We start from the raw sequence: 24,191 nt of genomic DNA on the forward strand, positions 1-24,191 counted from the left end.
ATACAAAGTGCCTGGCGAGGAACTCCGCAAGACTTGCCAAAGTTGGGCATTGTAGCAGCCATCACACCAGTGCAAGGCTTGTCAGGGCTGTGGCAGAGAGCAACCACTACGTGCCTTGCCCAGTTTGGGCTTGGCAGTGGTTGCCATATGCTTTGCCCAGAGCGGGCTGTGCGGTCCCCCCCCCAGCTTGCCCAGGGGCAGCCTCCACACTAATTGCCTGCTGGTGACCACACAAGACTTGCCCAAGGTGTTCCCTGCAGCCACTGCCACATAAATGCCAGGCAACGGCCACCACACGACGACACCCATCTCTTCCAAAATAGAATCTCAACAAGATATTGCTGGTCAGGACCACCACTGCCATCTCCATGCGGAAAGCTGGTCTACGCAGTCCTTGTGGCTGTTCTGCCCTGAGCCCGCGTTGTGGGGAGGGTGGAGTATAAATCCAATAAATTAAATGCAGCTGAGGGAGAGATGGGGGCAATTCTCGGTTTCTAAGAAATGAGGGGTGGAAGAAACCCCACAAAGGAAAGCTTCTTGCACCCCCCCATACCTGCCCCATCTTCCTGCGCATGGATGGGGAAAAGGAGGTATTGGGTGACAGGCAGTGGGAGAAGATGGCGGCTCCTGGGGGAAGGCAAAGGGGCACCGGAAGATGGCCTCTCTCCTGCCAATGGCCCTTCTGGCTGCTCCACAGGCTGTCAGCTGCGGAGCCCCCATAGCAAGATTCCTCCTTCCCCTCAGGGAAAAACGCTGCCTGCCCCCCCCCCGCCCGCCCGCTGGAGGCCATTCTCCCCCTTTCTCCTCCTGTTGCCAGGCAACGCCTCACCTGGCCTCTCACCATAAATGGGCCTCTTTCTAGAGGGCAGCATTTCCAGGCCAGGCCTCACTGCTGCACAAGAGAAAACAGGGCAAAGACTGAAAAAAACCCACAATTTTTGAAGGCTTACATGATCTTTTTTAAAAAACAAAGCTTTTTATTATCAAAAATTAGTTGGCTGGGGACAAATACACAATTCCCGTGTTTACACTGGAGGTTGAAGGGGAAGAGCCCTAACCACGAGTATTTGGTAATACTGTGTCTCCAGGCCGATTCCTGGGGCCCTGGTCTCTCGCCATGGCTAAGCCTGACCCCTCCTCATTAGCTGAAGTTGTAAAGCAAGTAGCATTGCAACAGCAGACACAGGCCTCTGAGATAGGAAAAAGCAAGGCCATCCTTGGACAGCTGCAGGTAATGTGAGTTTGTTCCTGAGGCTGGTCATTAGAAGGAAGACCCGGGCCGAAACCTGTATGCTAGGCCTTTTGTTTTGAGAGCCACTTCCCAATGAGAGCCCAGAGACGTGGCTGTTTATTCAGAGCTGCTGGGAATGCCCAGTGGAATTCCTTCTTCACCTTGGAGCGTCGGGTGCCTGTGTGTGCCCCGTGGCAGGCTGCTTAGAAGACTCCCCTCAGGCTTTCGCAAGACAGTCAGCAGCAAAAATAATCAGGAATCTGGTGGTGCCTTAAAGACTAATAACGTTTTATTCCTGCAGAAGCTGTTGTGGAAAAGGCCCAATTCTTGTTTGTTTCATTTATACCCTGCCTTTCTCCCCACAGTGTGTAGGGTGGGGGGACCCAAAGCAGCTTTCATTCTCCTCTGCTCCATTTTATCTTCACAACAACCACTCTGTGAGGTAGTTTGTACTGACAGTGTGTGACTGCCCCAAGGTTACCCACCACGTAGTAGAACCTCAGATTCTCTAGTAGAGTATGGGTCTTAACCTCAGACCCTAACCCAGCACTCTAACCCCTACACTGCACTGCCTCTCTTCATTTTTCAAATGCACCATGTAGATCCTCTCTGTGCAGGAGGTATTTAAGAAAACTTGTACTTCCAGGATATCGTACCCCCCAACTTTGTTCTTTGTTTTTATTCATACTTCTGACTAGTGAGAATTCCCTCATTGCACCCGCCTACGGGAGCTTCTGGCGGAATAAAATGCGTCTTTAAATTTCTTGTATTAAATTTGGATGTTTCCAAAAAAAAAAAAGTGCCACAAAACTCCTGTTTGTTTTGGCTGCAAATGCCGCTGCGCTCCGAAGGGTGTAGCTCTGCTTAGAACTGCACCGATAATGTTCCCTTTTTGAAACTCTTTACAATTCTTTTGAAACACTTTATAGCTCCAGAGTCTGGGCTCCAGAGAGCCAAGACCTTTTCCAGTAGAGGGTGTGTAGATCCAAATGACCTTTCTTTCTACTGTGCTATAACTTTCCAAAGGCTAAGAACAATAGGGTAAAAATTTTGTTTTGTTACGATATTTTAAAACCCTGTTAACTTAATATCAGCCATGTTGTGTAAATAGGTTGGTGGTCTGTACCCAAAAAACCCCATTGAATGTTCCTGTGTTTTCTTTCTAGGCTCAGCTTCGGGACCTTGAGACCCATACAAATACATTGGTAGCAGAAACAAAGGCAATAGAAAGCCAAATTTGTCATCAAGATGAAGCCGTAACAGCTACAAACCATCACTGTGAAACTCTGCAAACTCAGACTAAAGCCTTGTATGCTGAGAACTTAACACTGAAGTTTGACACAGAAATGTTGCAAGAAGAGTTTAAAATTATGTTGCTAAGAAATGAGGCCTACAATAAGAACATCTTAGCTCACAAAGACCGATTTGGGGAGGTAGAAAGCAAATGGCCACTTATGGTTGAGGTTGCTAACAAAAGAGCCACCGTCAAAGAGCTGATTGCCAAGAAGGAGGAGTTAATGTCTGCTCTTCAGAATCCCGAAGGAAATTCTCTTGACTCAGTTCAGGTACAGTGAGTTTGCCTTTACAACTGTTTTTATCTTTTGTGTCAAGATGTTGGTTGTCCCAGAGCATCTTCACTGGAAGATATATTTGATAGCAGGACAGAGTACTGTAGGAATGTTTGTGAACCCCTCTAAACACTGACAGTGCAATCCTAAGCAGTAGTACAGCTGACGGGGCTGGACCCAGCAGTGCGTGAGAAGAAAGGGAAATGTAGTTAGGGCAGTCCCACTTGCTCAAGCAACAAGGCGAGGGCTGCATATAGCTTTTTAATGAAACAGCCATGTGCATATGTGTGAAGTTGTTGTATCAAGAGATGGTTTGCACATCATGAGGGTAGGAAAAGATGTGTTTGGTAAGAGCCTTGCAAACCAGGTAAGGAGGGCTTTAAACTAAATCCTATGGGGGGGAGAGACAATTGAAAGCCTATAACTGGATATGAGAACACTAAAGACTTGTGGGAAGCAGCGCATATGCTAAGAAACATTAACTCGCAGGTAAGCCCAGAAACAAAAACCTCAGGGCACATAACTCACGGCTTCCGATGTTTCAACAATAATGCATGTAGCATGAGAAACAAGCAGGAGGAACTTGAAGTCCTAATACAGGAAGGGGACTATGACATAATAGGCATTACTGAAACTTGGTGGGATGACACAATTGGAATACTAGGATTGAGGGATACAGCTTGTTCAGAAGGGATAGACAAATAAAAAGGGGTGGGGGGAAGAGTATGTAAAGGAGGTATATACATGTGAGGAAATACGTGTATCTGAGCATGGAAGTTGAGTTGAGAGTCTCTGGGTAAAAATAAAAGGAATAAGAAATAATAGTGATACTATGGTGGGGGGGGGTCTGCTATGGACCACCAAACCAAGCAGAGGACTTGGGTGAGACACTCCTGGAACAAATGACAAAGTTCACAAAGAGATGGGACGCAGCGGTCACGGGAGATTTCAATTACCTGGATATCTGTTGGAAGCCTAACTCTGTTAAAAATGAAAGGTCAAATAAATTCCCGACTTGTCTTGCTGAGAACTTCATTTTTCAGAAAGTGGAGAAAGAACCAAGGGGTTCTGCTAACTGGGACCTGATTCTCACCAACAGGGAAGAACTAGTTGAAGAGGTGAAAGTCATGGGCACCCTGGGGGGTGGTGGTGACCGTGTAATTTTGGAAATTACCGTCTTGGGGGAGAGAAAAGCTTTACGTGGTCAGACATACAGGTTGAACTTCAGAAAATCAAATTTTAACAAACTTAAAGTTATGTTGGGTGGAATCCCGTGGTCAGGAAATACTTAAAGAGAAGGGAGTTCAAGAGGAGTGGGAGTTTCTTAAAGGTGAAATATTGAAACGATTTCTATGAGAAGGAAAAATTGGAGGAGCCTAAAGAAGCCAAGGTGGCTCCATAAACAGATTCTAAAGAGTTGAGAAACAAAAAAAGGCTTATTTAGGAAATGGACGGTGGGCATTATAACCAAGGATGAATATAAACAAATAACCAGCGCTTCTAGGGAGAGTGTTGGGAAACCTAAAGCTCAGTATGAGCTTAGGCTAGCAAGAAATACTAAAAACAACAAAAAAGGGTTCTTTGCTTATGTTCAAAGCAAGAAAAAGAGCAAGCACATGGTAGGCCCCTTGCAAGGACAGGAAAGTGAAATTGTAACAGGCAATGAAGAGAGGGCAGAACTGCTCAATTCCTACTTTTCCTCAGTCTTCTGTGAGGGAAATGGTGCTCAACATGGCAATAATAGAAAACGTGATGAGGGATGAAAGTTACAGCCTAGGATCGGCACCTAGTTTCTTTAAATGAAACGAAGTCCTAAGGGCATAATTATAGGACGGGGGAGAATTGTCTTGGCAATAGTATGTGTGAAAAAGATCTAGGGGTCTTAGTAGACCATACACTGAACATGAGTCAGCAGTGGGATGTGGTAGCTAAAAAGGCAAATGCATTTTTGGGCTGTATCAACAGAAGCATAGTGTCCAGATCACACAAAGTGATGGTATAGCTCTACTCTGCTCTGGTTAGACCTCACTTAGAATATTGCGTTCAGTTTTGGGCACCACAATTTCAGAATAGACCACAATAGAAAAGCTAGAACGCGTCTAGAGTGTCAGGTTCAGTGTGTATATGAGCTGTACTGACTCCATTTTCTAATGCTTCTAGTGTTTAAGTGCTTTCTCCACAGGTGCACATGTTCCCAAGCAGACTTCTCACCGAAAGGGAATGTTTTGTCTATCAACGTTCCACCCAAGATTGGCCTTGGAAATGTCCAGCTTCCCAAGTCTGAAAGCTGTTGTTTTGAGAACTATGGGGGGAGGCTGGTTCAGCTGGGAACTGTTACTTTGTACCTCATGCTTTTCTCTTCATTGGTAACAATGCTCTTGTACCATCCTGAATCTTCTATTCAGGCCAGTGGACTATAATGAACTATTTCTGCAGTAAAGTTTCCTTATTCAAACAATGGACTCTTGTTTGCTTGTAAAGGAGAATCTGTAGGAAGGACATTATCTAGCCACAGTCTGACATTTTTGTTACCAATCATGTCTAAGCCGGGCTCATCGGAATCCAAAGCAGTCCCGGACAGGGATCCTTTGTTTGATCCGTATGCTTCTCCCGGCGATCAACAGTTGCAACCTCAAGGCCCTGCACTGGAGGGGACCGGAGCTTCGACTACCACCCCTCCTCTCATCGATCTCGACAGTGAGGGTGAAAAGCCGAAGGCCATCACCATCCCACTGTTCTCGGCGCCTACACCCTCGGAGTGGGGACCCAGGCCTCGGGAAACGAGAGAACGCAGGGCCAGCGGGATGTTTCATCCGTTAACTTTGGATGGGCGCCGAAGCCTAGAGACTGTCCCCGAGCAGGACAGCAGCCAACCATGGCTATTTTGGAACAGGACGACCGAACAGATGGAATGGGAAACGTCCCGCCGCGGTGTCCTAAGCTGGGACTATTCGGAAGTCACCCCGTGGACGGGACAACCAGAGATTTCTGAACAACGTTGGGTACAAATGCAAAGTCGTACCCTGGCTGTGGATTCCGGCATTTCCGCAGTTACGGGATTGGCCAAAGGAATTCTAGCAGCGAGGTCGCAAGACGATCAAGGAGACCCTCCACCATGGAGGCCGAGTACCCCGGTGGCCACCACCGCAGGAGACTCTACGACACTGAGTGAAAGACCGACGGACCAACAGGGTCCAAGTAGAGTTCAATTACTAGAAGCTAGGTTAGCCGATATGGAAGAAAGCCTAGCTCATGCCATACATTTACTCTCAGTAATGGTAGCGGGGAATGGAGAGAGGCCATCACCCGAAGAAATGGCTCTACAAATAGCTACCCTCCAAAGTGTTATCTCCAACCCGCGGGAGTCTGCCCCATCTCGACCGGCCACCACGGACGAACAAGGGACAGGAGGTGAAGGGGATTCCTGCTCCGATAACCTGTGCCCAGACGATCCTGAGGGGTCTACATCTGACTCAGAGGAAGAGGAAGATTCCTGCCCTGGAGATACTCCGACAGAAGTCCCTAAAGATTCCGGCCCTGGAGATACTCCGACAGAGGTCCCGGGAGCGGGCGGAGATGAACCAGTCCGCCCGACGGGAGCAACTACTTCGGTAATACCCCCCCCCCCCGGCTTCTCCGGTAATTCTCCAACCGGATCAGCAAGAAGAACGGCCAGCTCCTCCAAAGGGGGGGACGCCACACCCAACGCCAACAACAACCCCCGTGCAACATCCTCCGGGGGGGGATCAACCTCTGCAGACCATACCCAGAGGACTACTTCCAGGTCCGAGACTGGCGACGCCGGGAGGGGCAAGCCCGCGTGGTCCGGCACCTATCAGGCCCTCACCGCAGCGGCCCCTTCCGCTCCGACCTCAACAAATACCGCCACCGCAGCCTATAAGGCCAACTCCAGATCAACCGGTAAGGCCTCTCCCACTTCAACCGCTCCGACCCGCACCCCAGCGACCACCTCCGGCCCAACCTGTTCGGCCACCCCCAACCCAACCGATACGGCCACCGCCAGTTCAGCCGGTGAGACCGCCACCAATTCCATCGATCCCGCATCTACATCCGCAGCCAGGGGGGTCCGGGCAACCATTGCCGCAGCCACAACCCTGGCCCCAACCACCCCCACCTCCCCAGCAACCTCCTATCACGCCACAGACGCAACTATCCATCCTGATGGACTACTACCCCACCACCACCCCAGTTCCACGGCAAGATCTCCCGATGGGCTGGGTGAAACTGGAAGCCACTTTTGACGGAGATCCCTCCAAGTTGGGATTTTTTCTGGTACAAGTGGTGCAGTTCTTCAATCGATGGGGACATCTATTCGGAAACGAGGCCAGCCAGATCGAACATCTCGGATCCCGACTTCAAGGCAAAGCAGCAGACTGGTATGTAGGACTGTATAATGTTGGGGCCCCCGAACTTAATACCTTACAAGGGTTGGTGGATGCTATAAGGGCGCAATACGAAGACCCGTTAGAAGAAACTAGAGCCCGAACTGAACTACAAGCTATTAAGCAGGGCGGCATGTCGGCCAGAGACTATGTTACAAAATTCCGACAACTAGCTGCCAAATGCCCCAGATGTGAGGAATCCACTAAAATAATGTTGTTCAAACAAGGGCTAAACCCGAAACTTTTGGACAGAGCACTCATGCAAGACAATCCTCCTACGCTGTTGGGATGGATTCAATTAATTTGTGAGGTTGAGAATCGTATATTAGAAGTCCGATTAGTTGAACAGCAACAACAATCGGCACAAAGACGACCTCTAACTTTGCAAAAGGGAGGACGGGGCACTGGATATGCTACTCGAGGAGCGAGAGATGCTAGATGGCAACAAGGCTTGTGCTTGCAATGCGGGCAAGGCGGTCACTTCGCAGCGCAATGTCCATACCGGCCTGTGCAGAGACCTCCGCTCCAATTACGGCGTCCAACCCCTGCTCCGTTTCCCCCATCTCAACGCCCAACACCCGTTCCCAGATCGGGCAGGGGTCGCGGCACTTCTCAACGAAATGTCCCCGACAGAGGGTTAGAGGTAGAGGAACTCATGGAGTACGACCCTACTGCCTTGAATGGAGAGGAGAATCCAGAGAGTCTCCAGTCGGGAAACGAAATGGATCTGTCGTAAAGGGACCCAAACGGCAGATCCACCCTCGGTCCGCCCCAACAAGGGACCGGCCACAAGGGTCCATACTGTTTATACCAGTGACTTTGTTGAACCCTGAGAGGAAGATGCATATCCGTGTACAAGCCCTCATTGACTCAGGCTGCTCTAGAGACATCATTGCCCCCGCCCTGGTTAATGGACTGGTATTACCAGTGCGGGAGTTGAAAAACCCAGTCATCTTCGAGCAAATGGATGGCACCAATATGAACCCTGTCACCACTGAAACAATCCCGGTGGTGACGGGCATGGGCCAACACTGGGAAAGAAGATCTTTTGTTATTAGTACCACTGCCAAATACCCGTTAATCCTGGGCAGTAAGTGGCTATGCGAGCACAACCCCTACATAAATTGGGCTGAAGGAAGCGTCACCTTCAGTCACACCAACTGCGAAAACCATCGCTGGGATCAAAATTGGGGTACCAATCCGACCCACACCGAAAAGGCCCTCCTTACACAGGAGAAAATAAACCAGATACCTGAACCTTATTGGACTTACTTACCGGCCTTCTCCGAAGAAGAAGCCGATACCCTACCCCCGCACAGACGGACCGATTGTGCGGTAGAGATCTTACCCGGAGCCTCGCTGCCCAAAGGCCAACTCTACCCTATGAGTCTCCAGGAAAGAGAGGAACTCAGAAAGTTCATTGACACCAATCTCCAAAGAGGATTCATTCGTCCAGCCAATAGTCCCCATGCGGCACCAGTTCTCTTCGTAAAGAAGAAAGACGGAGGACTCCGACTATGCACAGACTTTAGAGGACTTAATGCTGTTGCAACCAACAACGCCTACCCCATCCCGCTCGTCCAGGATCTTCTCAACGTCGTGGCCCAAGGTAAGATCTTTACAAAATTAGATTTGAAAGATGCTTACTTCCATGTTCGTATCAAAGCCGGGGACGAGGGGAAAACCGCTTTTAATACATCCCTTGGACAGTATGAATACTTAGTTATGCCTTTTGGCTTAACGGGAGCACCGTCTGTCTTTATGTCCATGATAAATGAAGTGCTACATGAATTTCTGTATAAAGGAGTGGTGGTGTATTTAGATGATGTGTTAATTTATTCAGAATCGGAGGAAGACCATATACAATTGGTCAAAAAAGTCCTGGCAACCCTAATGAATAATAAACTGCCTATTAAATTGTCTAAATGCGAATTCCATAAGACGGAACTCACTTACCTTGGTTACTGTATATCCCAAGACGGCTTGAAAATGGATCCAGCCGAAATACAGGCGATCCGAGAATGGCAAACTCCCACTACCCGTAAAGAACTGTAATCTTTCTTGGGATTTGCCAATTTTTACCGGGAATTCATTGCGAATTTTGCGCAAATAGCACTTCCCCTGACGGAACTATTAAAAACCAAAGACAAAGGGGATCAGGCGAAAAGGCCCAGCTCCAAATTGCTGTGGACACCCGATTGCCAAATGGCCTTTGAATGCCTGTAGATGCAATTCATAACAGAACCCATTCTCCGTCACCCTAATGAAAACTACCCCTTCATAGTGCAGGTCGACGCCAGCGATACTGCAATTGGAGGCGTATTATTGCAGAAGGGGGAGGACGGGAAGCTTCGACCTTGTGCATTCCTATCGAGAAAGTTTTCTGAGGCAGAAAGAAATTGGAATGTGTGGGAGAAGGAAGCCTTTGCAGTAAAGGCAGCCCTCACAAATTGGCGGCATTGGCTAGAGGGGGCACGCCACCCATTCGAAGTTTGGACAGACCATAAAAATTTGGAAGCCCTCCGAAGTCCCCGCCGACTTAATGCCAAACAATTACGGTGGGCCGAATTTTTCTCCAAATTCAATTTCACTTTGAACTACCTACCGGGCAAAACCAATTTTCTTGCAGACGCCCTATCGCGCATGCCCCAACACAAAAGCAAACGGGAGGAGACTATAGATACAGTCTTCTCGCCTACGCAATTAGGAGGCGTGGTAACTACACGCAGCCGCACACTTCAGCACCTTCCGCACAGCTCCCAAGAATGGAAATCGAAACTTAAAGCTGAGGTGGAGAAGGAGGGGGAGAAAGCACCCAAATCCAAACTAAATCAATCTCCGCAAGGGGAGTGGTTATCGGGAAATCGCTTTTATGTACCCGACAGTATGCGGAAAGAGGTTTTACAGCGGTGTCATGATGCCCCCACCGCAGGACACTATGGTTACCTAAAAACGCTACATTTAATACAACGGTAGTTCTGGTGGCCGGGCATGCGCAAAGACATTTCCCAGTACGTAGCCTCCTGCCCCATTTGCCTCAGCGCCAAAACCCGAAAAGGAAAGCCGCCGGGTCTGTTACAACCCCTGGAAACGCCCAGTAGACCCTGGGAAACGATATCCATGGATTTTATCACTGATTTACCAGTGTCCAAGGGACACAACTGCATTTTAGTGGTAGTGGATCTATTTTCTAAGCAAGCTCATTTCATCCCATGTACCACTATACCCACCGCTCGAAAACTGGCAGACCTATTTCTGAAACACATTGTGAAATTACATTCTTTTCCGTCCAAGGTGATTTCGGATCGCGGCGGACAGTTCGTTGCCAACTTCTGGCGGGAGCTTTTGCAGATGTTGAATATTGAACAGGGAATCAGTTCAAGCCACCACTCACAAACCGACGGGCAGTCGGAAAAAACTAATCAAATTCTAGAGCAATTCCTTCGTTGTTACATCAATTTCCAACAAGACAACTGGGTAGACCTCCTCCCTCTGGCAGAGTTTTCATACAACAACAGTGTACATGCATCCACAGGAGAAGCCCCGTTTAAAGTTGTATATGGGGCCCATTTCAATCCTTTTCCATTAGACGCCCCCCCTTCCTCCGCACCGACTTTGCCAGATGTGTCTTCATGGTGGAAGGAGGCAACCCAGCAATGGACTCTCATTAAACAACACCTAGAGAAAGCCAAGCAGGATTACAAAAAATACGCAGATCGCCATCGTGCGGCCGAATGGGATTTGCAACCAGGAGATCATGTTTATATATCCACCAAAAATTTAAAGCTAGCCCAACTCAGCCGCAAACTGGCATTGAAATTTCTCGGACCTTTTCCAGTACGCAAAGTAATTAACAAAGTGACTGTTGCTGTAAATTTACCCAAAAATCTTCGCCATGTCCACGACACCTTCCATGTCAGCCTGCTGAAGAAAGCTCCAACAGATGATAGATGGCACGTCAAAGCTCCACCTATCCCTACTTTGATAGATGACCAAATACACTACGAGGTACAACAGATTTTGGACTCTAAAATCAAACGCAATCAGCTGTTTTACCTCATCAGATGGAAGGACTTTGACTCTGGGTTCGATGAGTGGGTGAATTCTGTACATGTTCATGCCCCTAGATTAACTAAAGCTTTTCATACTCGCTACCCATATAAACCTGGGGGGGATTTATTTTAAAGGGGGCAGAATGTCAGGTTCAGTGTGTATATGAGCTGTACTGACTCCATTTTCTAATGCTTCTAGTGTTTAAGTGCTTTCTCCACAGGTGCACATGTTCCCAAGCAGACTTCTCACCGAAAGGGAATGTTTTGTCTATCAACGTTCCACCCAAGATTGGCCTTGGAAATGTCCAGCTTCCCAAGTCTGAAAGCTGTTGTTTTGAGAACTATGGGGGGAGGCTGGTTCAGCTGGGAACTGTTACTTTGTACCTCATGCTTTTCTCTTCATTGGTAACAATGCTCTTGTACCATCCTGAATCTTCTATTCAGGCCAGTGGACTATAATGAACTATTTCTGCAGTAAAGTTTCCTTATTCAAACAATGGACTCTTGTTTGCTTGTAAAGGAGAATCTGTAGGAAGGACATTATCTAGCCACAGTCTGACATAGAGCAGGTCAACGAAGACGGTGAGGGGTCTGGAGACCAAGTCCTATGAGGCATGGAGCAGGAGTTGGGGCTGTGGAGAGGGGAGGTAGTTTTGAATTTCTTGCATTGTGCAGGGGGTTGGACTAGATGACCCTGGAGGTCCCTTCCAACTCCATGATCCTCTGTGGAGCAGTGGGATGTAAAACAGACAGTTAACATGATTTTATTTAATTTCTTTTTGAAATATTATTGAAAGAAGTTCCTTCTGTTGGGTCTTGGTGCACAGAAAAGATAGTGGGAATACAATTACTTGTTGCAAATAGATAGCGATGAGGAGTTATTTTAGCACTTACATGTGGACTTGCTGCACCAGTGGAAATCTTCCCTGGGATCCAAAGAACTTAGAAGGGTGCAACTCCGCATCAGGTGGAAAATGCTGTAGATGATGGTGATGAAATATTTTATATGAGTGCAGCAGCCCAGGAGAAGTTGACTTAAATTGCCACCTGATATTCTGATCAAAAGGACTGTGCGGCAGTCCCTTGCTGTAAGGCCACACTGCTCGTCACTGGCTTGGATTAGTTCTGCAGCCATTGTCATATATGCAAGCATCCATGCCATTGTTGTGTTCTGGATCTTATACTGAGAGAGTTATAAGCATCCATTGCCATTGTTGTGTTCTACATCTTATACTGATATAATGCCAAAGTTAAATACTGTATTTTATGCATCCTACTATATAATTGAGTAAGCGTATTTCAGACAACTCTCTTTATACCCTGGTGCACCACCAGAGGGCGCTGCCATGGGGGGGAAGTCTAGGCAAGGCACCATGTCCCTCCAGAAAACATGCCATGGTGGGAAGCCCAGGCCAGGAGCAGGATGGGAGCAGGTGGCAATGCACACTCCTGCCATCACCCAGCTGGTATTGGGAGCAGAGTAGGTGGCAATGCCCACCCCACCTTAACACAGCTGGTATTAGAAGCAGACAACCAACAATAGCCCAGGGGAAATAAACCAATGAAATAATAACAAAATGAAAAAGCACAGTGTAATTCTAAGTTGCTAAACAATGAAATATAACTCCAAACAAGAAATCAAACAACCATCGTAGTTGAATAAATACAGAGACCAGTCTTAGTCAATTTCAAAAGACCGAGCCCCCCGAGACTGAAAGCACAGCACTGAAAATAAAGTTAATCAAACGGTCCATTTGTTCTAAAGTCCTTTCAAAGTTCAAGCGTCCATGTAGTCCAAAAGCTGTTGACAACGTAGTAGTAGGAAGTGTGGAGCCTAATAGGTGGACGATAATCCTCTGAATCAGTTCTTATTCGTAGATGTATCCCAGGAGCCAGCCCGGTCCCAGGTTAAACCAACAAGCAGCCGGCAAGATGGGATCATTCAGCTTGTTTCATCTAGCCACAATTTCATCAGGGGCCACAATAAATACCACCAGAGTCACTCAACAAGGAACGGCAAAGCAGTTCTTAAGTGCAGTCTATTTTTAGCACGGCAAGGACTACACGGATGCTTGAACTTTGAAAGGACTTTAGAACAAATGGATGGTTTGATTAACTTTATTTTCAGCGCTGCCGCCAGCTCTGCGGTGCGCTGGGACAGCCTGCTTGCCGTGTGGGGGGGGGGTGCCCCAGCGTGATGACATCACAGGAGTGATGTCACCACGCAGCGCCAGGAGCACGTGCATGCTATGCGCGTGCACAACTAGCCTGACTATGGTTGCCCTGGGTGCTGGCAACCGTAGATCCGGCCCTGCCAGGGGCTGCCACCCTAAGACTGACAGCCATTTAAAGGCAACCCATTCCCCTTGGTGCTTCCTGGTTAACTCTGGCATTGGCTGCATCAGCCATAGTTGAGAATATGGAGAAAAGACCAGCAGGCATGCTGCCTTGAGCTCCTCAGAGGAAGGGAGGAGTACACATATTTTGTCAAAGGCTTTCACAGCCGGAGAACTATGGTTGTTGTGGATTTTCCAGGCTGTATCGCCGTGGTCTTGGCATTGTAGTTCCTGATGTTTTGCCAGCAGCTGTGACTGGCATCTTCAGAGGTGTTGCACCGAAAGACAGAGATCTCTCCGTGTCCAACTGTGGAGATGATGTTAGCAGGTAATTTATATCTACTCAGGAAGGTGGGTTTGGGTTGTGTCATCCTGTAAGAGTTTCCCAGGGTGTGGAATGCTAATGGAATACTAATGCTTCACTGTATCCTGTTATTTTGCATATGGATTGGTGCTTGATATGCTAATCTTATTTGCAGGGCTATTATAAGATGTAGAGAATTTTGTTAGCCTGGTGTTTTTCAGGACTGGAAACCATGCTCTATTCATTCTTAAAGTCTCTTCTTTCCTGTTGAAGTTGTGCTTATGCTTATGAATTTCAATGGCTTCCCTGTGCAATCTGACAAAGTAGTTGGAAGTGTTGTCCAGTATTTTAGTGTCCTAAAGCCTGATGGGAGAGGGGGAGTTTTGTCTGTTGCCATTATCCCAGTCCCCGCCCCCCTTCATGGATTGAGTCCATCCATTCTGAAAAGGGTGCATGTTTTATTGTATTCTATTTGATGAGCTTTTCTAACTGCTAGTCATCTTCCATATTAGCTTCTTGCAGTTGTGAACAAAGGGGGGGAAATCTGATTTATATATATAAATGAATGAATTTCAAAATAGTTCTCCTGTCAGCATTTCTGTATCTGTACTTCTTTTTATTAGTGAAACGCCAGTAAAATGGCTAACAGACACTCTTCCCCCTCTTCTACGGTCTCAGGTGAATGCTGGATGAGTGCAGCTGAGGCTCCCACAGATACGTGTTCCTTTGCTCTGCTTTCTGATTCTGGGCTGGTGGGCCGAGAGAGAAACCAGATGTGTTTATTACCAGCAGGGATGTGCTACAGTGCTTGTTTTTGCCAAAAATAGGTTTCCTTTCAGGGCTGTGTGTTTGGTTATGATGTATGGAATATAACTTTTCTTTTTTCTCTACTTCCCCCCCCCCACTTCTCTATTGTCATTTTAGAGAAACACCTGGGAGTGTGTTTTTTTGTCTTTTAAACAGTTGAAGCTATTTTTGGCCAGCCCTAACCTCTGCCTAAATAAAGATGATCAGTTTTTTTAGAAACGTTTGTAGAAATAATCATTGGTTGTTGTGGGTTTTCCGGGCTGTATTGCCGTGGTCTTGGCATTGTAGTTCCTGACGTTTCGCCAGCAGCTGTGGCTGGCATCTTCAGAGGTGTAGCACCAAAAGACAGAGATCTCTCAGTTTCCCAGTGTGGAAAAGATGTAGGTCATTTGTATCTTCTCAGGAGGGGTGGGGTTGAGCTGAGTCATCCTGTGTGAGTTTCCCAGGGTGTGGAATGCTAATGGCGGGAGGCTTCACTGTATCCTGAGGAGGTTCTTTTGCATATGGATTGGTACTTGATGTGCTAATCTTCTCTGCAGGGCTATTGTTGTTTTGTTAGCCTGGTGTTTTTCAGAACTGGAAACCATGCTCTGTTCATTCTTAAGGTTTCTTCTTTCCTGTTGAAGTTTTGCTTATGCTTGTGAATTTCAATGGCTTCCCTGTGCAGTCTGACAAAGTAGTTGGAAGTGTTGTCCAGTATTTTGGTGATGTTTTGGGTGGTGATTGGAGTTTTTGTGTGAGTACCGATCAGTGTGAGTTGGTTTCCTGTAGACCTTGTGACCTAACTGAAAGTTTGCTTTGCGGATGACCAAGGTATCCAGAAATGGGAGTTTTCCCTCGATTTCTTTCTTCATTGTGAATTGTATGTTCAGGTGGATGTTGTTGAGATGATTCAAAAACCCCATCAATTCTTCCTCCCCATGGCTCCAAATGATAAATGTATCATCCACAAACCGGAACCATACACTAGGTTTGTGGGGTGCTGATTCTAGAGCTGTTTTTTCACCACCCCCGACAGAAAAGAGGCATAATGAAAACATTAGTGGATCGTTCAAGACGGATATGTGAGCCGCACTTTCTCAATGAGGAAATTAACCATCTAAACCACGCACTTCAGGCAAATGGCTACTCCAGAAATGAAATCCGAAGAGCAATCAAACCCAGGATGAATCAAACAACCAAGGAAAAACAGTCTCCTACAGGAAAAGTGTTTTTGCCATATATCAAAGGAATTACTGATCAGATGGGAAAACTTATGAAAAAGCATAACCTTCAAGCAGTATTCAGACCCACCCGAAAAATACAACAGATGCTACGATCAGCAAAAGACAGTAGAGACCCCCTCACCTCTGCAGGAGTATACCGTATACCCTGCAGCTGTGGACAAGTTTACATCGGGACCACAAAGCGTAGCATCCAGACGAGAATAAAAGAACATGAAAGACACTGCAGACTTGGACAACCTGAAAAATCAGCAGTGGCTGAACATAGCCTAACTCAAACAGGGCACAGTATCTTATTCCAGGACACCAAAATACTGGACAACACTTCCAACTACTTTGTCAGACTGCACAGGGAAGCCATTGAAATTCACAAGCATAAGCAAAACTTCAACAGGAAAGAAGAAACCTTAAGAATGAACAGAGCATGGTTTCCAGTTCTGAAAAACACCGGGCTAACAAAACATTCTATCCCCGACAATAGCCCTGCAGAGAAGATTAGCACATCAAGTACCAATCCATATGCAAAAGAACCTCCTCAGGATACAGTGAAGCCTCCCGCTATTAGCATTCCACACCCTGGGAAACTCACACAGGATGACTCAGCTCAACCCCACCCCTCCTGAGTAGATACAAATGACCTACATCTTTTCCACACTGTGACACTGAGAGATCTCTGTCTTTTGGTGCTACACCTCTGAAGATGCCAGCCACAGCTGCTGGCGAAACGTCAGGAACTACAATGCCAAGACCACGGCAATACAGCCCGGAAAACCCACAACAACCATCGTTCTCCGGCCGTGAAAGCCTTCGACAATACATAGAAATAATCATTGTCTATTATTCTTTCATCTTTTATAGAATGAAATTGTGTGTTTAGAAAAGGAAATTAATGCATTGAAAGAAGATGTCAGTGGAAAGGAGAATATACTCCAAGATGAAAAAAATGTTCAAGTTTGTCTACGAAAGGAAATTGAGGTGAGCTTCAGCTTGTTGACTAGAACATGTGCCTAGCCCTGGTACAGCTGATACAGCCCTGGTACAGCATTGTGAAAAATGGACAATTCATTATAAACACTCGTCTCTGCATGTGATCAATCATAACCCCAATAATATAAATCTTATCCCACAGACATAAATATAAGAAAACTGTGGTAACTGTTGTGCAGCACAATATAGTCACCATGTTCATTGCTAGTCATGTTCATGATAGTCACCTATCATTGCTTATCATTTAACACTGGAAACCTTTACTCTTATTTTTTATTTGTACAGGGAGTCTTAAAGGGCAGGAAAAAACATTCAGATACCTTTGTACTCTTTTTTTTTAAATAAAGCATAAGGGGGGGGGGAGGAGTATAGAAAAATGAGAAGCTTTATTCTGATAACAAGAGTACAAGAGTGAATTATGCCAATGTTTGTCATAGAGAAATTTGAAAGTTTTTCCTGTGCATGTTTTCTTTTCTTTTTTCTTCTTTGTTTTTTGCTTTCTTCTTGTTTCTTTTTAATTTTTACTTGTTTTTAAAACTATTTTAATCAAATATATATATTTTAAAAAAGTTAAACATGAAGCCTTAATCCTAGGAGCCTTGAGGGCTGGTCTGATGCTGCACAGGCCTTGTAGGCCATGCTGAAGAGATTTCATTTCCCTGATCAGAGACGGTAGGGAGATTCCCAAAAATCTTCTTTTGAAGACTCCACTCTGGAATGCCAGCTGCTTTTTTAGCTTTTTAGGCCAGTGTGTTCAGGAAGCTGCTGACTGAGATGAAGATGAAGGGTGAGAGGTCCTTAGAATGCGTAGACCGCTTGGCTTCCTTTTCTCTCACCATGTCCTGTACAGCTGCCAGGGGTTGGGTCCTTGGTAGCTTCATCCATGGGCCATGTCCCTACATGTGAACACCTGTGGCCCCTCCCAGCATTGGCATTCCCATTATGGGGCTACAGAGGTGACTGGAAAATATTTAGAAATCCTAGAATTATTTATAACAGTAATTCATTGGGATACATCAATCTGAAAAGTCCATTTAAAGACAGCCGCTGAAGAATTAGTAATGCCAGATGTCAAGCCCATCAAACTACTATTAGTATCAGAACAAAAACTGAAGGAGCAACTGCCCACATTGTTAATAAACTGCATGTGTCCATGTATTGATACCATTTTTGTTCCACTTTAAATTTTAGATGTGTGGCTTTAATTTGAAGTTTTTAATAGTCTGTGAAATTCAAAATGTTACATTTTGTATTCAGTTGTTCTCAGTTATTCTATTCTTACTTTAACAGGTGGAGAATAAAAGGTGTGGAGCTATCCTAAAACGTTTGCATTGCCAGGTGAATAAATTACAGGCCAGCCAAAGGCAGGGCCATTGGAACGTTCAGCACATGGAAGACAGAGCAGCAGAGTTAAGAAAGCTTCTTGGAGCGGCTGACTGAATGGCAGCATTGCCTGCCCTCTCTATGCAGAAGAGAAAGAGTTTTGACATAGCCACCCATCCTTTTAAAAATTATAGGTATAATGTAATAAAAATCCATGTCTTGCCAACAGAATAGTAGCTGCGATGCATCAAAGCAACAAGCCTGAAGCAACCCCCTTTCAGGTTTCAAGGGCGTCATCATTACTTGACCGGCTGGTCTCGTAAAGTCCTGTTGTGGTCATTGCTTTTAGGCCTCACAGATGTAGTTATGGAAGCCAAGCCACCAAGCAGAATCGATTCTGGATTAATTTCATCACATGTAAAACCAGTCTGACAGTCAAAACAGACCGGGAGATGATGGGACCTTCCTAGCACGTTGTCAGGCTAAAAGTTGGGTGCCAGGATTGGAGCCACCTGAGAAGGGGAAAGAGGATTTAATTCTTCCGTCCTTTGGCATACTGAACCTCCCCTGGGGCCCATACCTCTGTTACCGTTAGAAGGGGAAAAGGCACCTGGAGAGAGGGGATGATTTTTGTAGGTAAAATGGTGCAGTGGATCAATTATGCCCCCCCCCACACACACACACATACACATACACACTGCCCTAAAAGTTAGCATTTTAAAGACACTAGGACACCCATAATCTCCACCTTTGCCTAGCTTGATCCTGAATCTGGAAACCTAGTAAAACAACTGATGAAATAGGAAAATAGGAAAAATGCTGCCTGTAGTTGGTTAGAGAGAGCTCTCGCAGATTTTGATGGTGAAACAAATTAACAAGTGAAACATCCTATGGGTACAACGTGTTTACTTTGATGGAAGCCCCAGTGAAAGGCCTTGGCCTGAGACCTAACTGCTCATCTTAAGCGCATGCCTGCAGCAGAATAGTTTTCATGAGGCTAACACGTGTTCAGAACTCTAGGGGGAGAAGAGCTGAATAAGAGCTGAGTTTGAAGTGGAGAAGCAACAACTTTTCCTTGCAAAGTTGCATCCTCTTGGCGGGGGGGGGGAAAGGGACCACTGGGGTCTGGTGACACGCCTTTGGGCACAGGCATAATGAGGCGTAGGGGCCTTACAGGTCAGCATAGTTAGGACTGGGATTCCCAGACACACATCCAGCCTCACTGGAGGTCTGGACAGGTAGTCCCCATTCCTTTCCTTTTCCAGCCTTGAGAGAAGGTAGGATGGGATACGAGGGGTGGGTCATCAGAGGTGGAACTTCTTCCTGTGGCTCAGCTCCCTTGATCCACTAGCTTCCTACAGGCTTGCCAGTGGCAGAAGTAATCCCTTGCCCACCGTGACAGAGATCTTTTGTGAGGTGCCACTGGGTACCTCTCTCTGTGCAGGAATTTAACTAAATGCCAAAGCATCTCAAATGACTGTATTAAATGTCTTTTAAATTCCTGCTCTTATTCTCATGTGCAGTCAACTGAATAAATAAAAGGTTGGACCCAGCATTCAGGGGAAGGGGCCGTGGCCAAGGAGGGTGTTGTGGTTTGGGAAACCTGTTAGAATTGGGCTAGGTCCTTGCTGGAAATCCCAGAAGCACCTGGAGCTCTTTCACTGCCCTTGAGGAGTGTGGGCGGAGGGGTGATGTTTTTTTCTTACAGAAGAAGACAAACGAACAATAATTTAGTGTTGTTGTTTAACTGTATGTTTTTATTTCTTTAACAATATATTTTTGACTGCAAAACCCCCTCTGAGATTGTTTTAGGGGTACACATTTAATTTCTCCTGGTATGTTTTCCTTTGACTTTTTCCAGAAGAGGATAACAGCAGAATTGTAGATGCAGTATTTTAAGTAAAAAAATTGTTACAATGTTCTTAAAAGAGATGGTAAGCACTAAATGAACCTAAACAGAAACATTCCATTCAAATGGTGGAGAGATTAACGGGCTCTCGCCTTGCGATAATTATCTTCTTGTTCATGTTACTGTTCACAGATATGCCTTGTGTTTTTGTTCTTGTACTTCAGTCTTCACAGTTAGTAATCTGATTTTTTTTTAGAAATAATTGTTTTATTTTATAAATCATTGACTTACAGCCCAATCCTAAACAGAGGTACTCCATTGAAATCAGTGGTCTTAGACTGGAGTACCTCTGCTTAGGATTGGGCTGTTAGGCAACTAGGATTGTTTTTAATATAACATCTCAGTTTTTCTTTATAGTTGTCATATGCATCATTTTCTATTTAATAAAATACTTATATATGTTTGAATGAAGACATTTGGTTGCAGACTGACCCAGTCAGAAGTGTTTTTCCCAACGTGCAGTAATTAATCCTCAGGCAATTAAATTGTAGAAAAGATAGCATTTACAGTTTATTGAGGTAGATTCCATTCACAGCATTTTATTGTAGAAGAAGAAAAAATCCTAGTCTAAAAATGAACTGTAGCCTGTACCATGGCTAACTAGTGCAGCATTGTGGCTGCAGGCAGGTATGTGGATCAGGCCTTCATAGCAGAAGTTCTGAAAAAGTGCAGCCTCCCCCTTGGAAGGCCGCGAGACCTTGTGGTGGCAAACTTTACAACACAGTCATACTTCTCTGTGCCCGAGAGGAAAATGTCATGTGGAATCTTACCAACAATGCCGGTGGTATTGGGCTAGCATATCCTCCCCTCCCCTAGACTGCAACCTGATAGAGGAGAGGGGAAGGAGGACTGCAGGGAGAGGTGGCTACTGAGGATGGCCACAGGAAGACTTATCCGCAGGTGGCTCAGTTGAGGAAGGAGCAGAGATGCTCCCACCAGGCCACTGAGAGGAGGTCCAGACAGTTGATCCCCAGGTGAGGTGGGGGCAACAGATAGGCTCCAAAGCTAGGGAAGGGGCTGAGGACTCCAATTAAATGCACAGTGCTCCTTGGCTGTGTATAAAAGAGAACAAATAAAGGGTTCGTGGCAGCTGATGATGAGGGTAGGCACGATTGGAACACCGTATGGCAGGCATCCACGACTCCTGAGGTGGTGCTGTGCACTGCATGAAAATACCAAAATTGGATGAAATAAGCACGTACAAACTATTCCTCACAGCTTTGGAGAGTCACTTTTGGAATGAACATTGTTATTGGCAACCATGTCTCTCCCGGTCCAGTGCACGGAGACCAGTTACACCAGTACTGATAGGATCAAAGCTGAATGTATCAATACAATCTCTTTTGAAACCAGTGTCAGGCATTGGTTTTGGTTCCCAAAAGATCTCTGCAGGAGGCAAAAGTTGTAGCACAAAGGCTCATTCAGCAGCCTCCAAGCCTGAGAAGAAAAAGAGGAAGAGCACCGAAGGGTTTGTTGCAACTGCTTGTTGCCGAGCCCAGCCAGCAAAGCCAAACCTGCCAGCCATCCTGCTGGCATTACCATGGTTACCAGGTCAGACACCAGCAGCTTCAAGGAACTAGAACCTGGTCCCGTCCTCATCTTGGACAGAGTCCAGGAGTGCTCACTTGATTGGAGGAACCACTCCAATGATTCACTGCCAGCCCCGCCACCCCGCCCCAAGTCAGTGATTCTGAGGAGCCTTGCTTTCCAAGCTCCCACTGCAGCCTCAGCAGAGCATGCGTTTCGAATACTAACCCCCCTCCCCCGATCATTTTGGAATCCAGAAGGATCCTGGAGCTTCTGGGGGTGAACCATTGTAATGGGTCCCTCCTTATTGCAGAACTGCGGTGCCATATTCACCCTTGCCATCAGTAGATAATGGATGTGGAAGTCACCCACTTCCAGTCAGCCTAGGTGTCTCCAGTCCAGTGTCTGAAACCTCCTCTGCCAGCTCAGAAAGGGTTTTGCTGGGGAACTGGGCAGCCAGTAAACAAGTAGAATGCCCAGCCTATCCTTAGTTCCCAAAGAGAGGAGCATACAGTCAACACCAGCTATAGTTTGTACAGATAGTTTGCAGAAGTTGAAGGATAATAGCAAGTTGAAGCAACCCCTCCAGAAACAACCTGTGCAGTGCTGGGGGAGGACTGCATAACCGGGTATGGTTAGTTGGGACCAGGGCTTTTTTTCTGGGGAAAGAGGTGGTGGAACTCAGTGGGTTGCCCTAGGAGAAAATGGTCACATGGCTGGTGGCCCCACCCCCTGATCTCCAGACAGAGGGGAGTTGAGATGGCCCTCCGCAATCTCAACTCCCCTCTGTCTGGAGATCAGGGGGCGGGGCCACCAGCCATGTGACCATTTTCAAGAGGTTCCAGAACTCCGTTCCACCGCGTTCCTGCTGAAAAAAAGCCCTGGTTGGGACAGATACTTTGTAAAACAGAATTGTTCAGGAGTGCATTTTTATAAAGGAAATAGGGCTACATCATAACAGATTAGCCCAGGAAGCTGTACTATGCACATAACACTGTACTTTGCATTGTTTAACATGTCATGTTTAATATTTATTCACTGGGAGCCTCTCAAAAAGTAAACGGAATGAACAGAAATAGATACCAAGATTATAATAAACACATACACACGTATATCATATGCAGCAGTGACATACATTAAACAAAGAACTATTTAGTCTGATAACCGGTTGTGTGGTCCATTACACCAATGATCAACTATGCAGACAATGTCTACTCACCTCCAAGACGACTTATCAATGTCTGCCTTAGAAATATAGAGCTGGAAGTGTCATCTATTCCACCCCACACACTATGCATTATTGACTTTTCCAGAGAGTCTTGTCTTCTCATGGGCTGTTTTCACACGCGCCCCAGGAGATTGCACAAACTCGTGGCATGAAGCGTCTTCCTAGCACGATCCTGTTTAATGAGTCGATGACATCAGCAAAAGCGCCATTAAATGGGATCATTCCAGGAAATTGCGCTAGGAAGACGCTTTTATACCATGAGTTTCGCACAATCTTCCAGGCACATGGCTGTGTGAAAATGGCTGATCTATGATAGCCTCAGTTTAGTCATTTCAGCTTCTAGGGAGAATTCAGGCCTGATTTGATCTAGAACCCACTTATTTGTGGGTTCTAGATCAAAAAACTGTCCCCTAACACCACATTTCAAATGAATCAATTTTCTGCCTCTCAGCTGTCTTCTTTGTCCAACATTCACATCAGTACATAGTAACAAAGAATACTGCAGTGTGAATTATCTTGATCTTGATCCCCAGCCATTTAAGAGTCTTTTCTAGTTCCTTCGTTTTTGCCCTTCCAAGTCTTAATCTCCTTCTGATTTTGTGGTTGCAGTCTCTCTTTTGGTTGATAATTGAGCCCAGAAATAGAAACTCTCTAACAATTTCACTTTCTTCATTGTCAGCTGCCTTTACTTTTGTCTTCTTGATATTCAGCTGTAAGCCTGCTCTGGTACTTTCTCCTTTAATCTTCATTTGTATTTTCTGCCAGTAATGTGGTGTCATCTGCATGCCTCAATTTGTTAACATTCCTTCCACCAATTTTCACTCCACTTTCCTCTAAATATAATTCAGATTTTCTCATGATACATTTTGCATATAGATTGAATAGACAGGCAGATAATATACAACCTTATCCTACTATATAAAAGGCTAACCATGTTCCAGACAACTCACTTCCTACTCCGGTGTGCTACCAGAGGGTGGTGCTCTAGAGGGAAGGCCAGAAGAGGCAGCCCATCCCACCAAGAGCATGCTGCAGTGGGAAGCCCAGGCAGGTATCAGACATGGAACAGGTGGCAATGCCCACTCCCCTTTCACCCAGCTGGCATCAGGAGTGGAGCAGGTGGTAATGCCCACCCGCTGCTTTCCCCAGGCTGGGATCATGCGTGGAACAGGAGGCAATGCACACTACCCCGTTCACCCAGCAGGGATCAGGTGCAGAGCAGGCCGCAATGCCCAACCGCTTCACTCAGCCAGGATCAGACACGGTCAAAACCCAACAGCAACAGACATGGAG

The 24,191-nt window shown here is 46.2% G+C and overlaps 1 protein-coding gene across 1 annotated transcript; it reads left to right on the forward strand.

The window, feature by feature from the left end:
- The first annotated feature begins 1,117 nt into the window (after window positions 1-1,117).
- CCDC122 (coiled-coil domain containing 122) lies at window positions 1,118-20,362 on the forward strand. The gene is made up of 4 exons (XM_054973464.1): window positions 1,118-1,231; window positions 2,398-2,796; window positions 16,783-16,899; window positions 18,202-20,362. Exons 1-4 carry the CDS (start codon window positions 1,118-1,120, stop codon window positions 18,349-18,351), a joined length of 780 nt encoding a protein of 259 aa, XP_054829439.1. The 3' UTR covers window positions 18,352-20,362.
- The last annotated feature ends 3,829 nt before the right edge of the window (window positions 20,363-24,191 follow it).

Source organism: Eublepharis macularius, chromosome 3, assembly GCF_028583425.1.
Source record: "Eublepharis macularius isolate TG4126 chromosome 3, MPM_Emac_v1.0, whole genome shotgun sequence".
NCBI classification, from domain to species: Eukaryota; Metazoa; Chordata; class Lepidosauria; order Squamata; family Eublepharidae; genus Eublepharis; species Eublepharis macularius.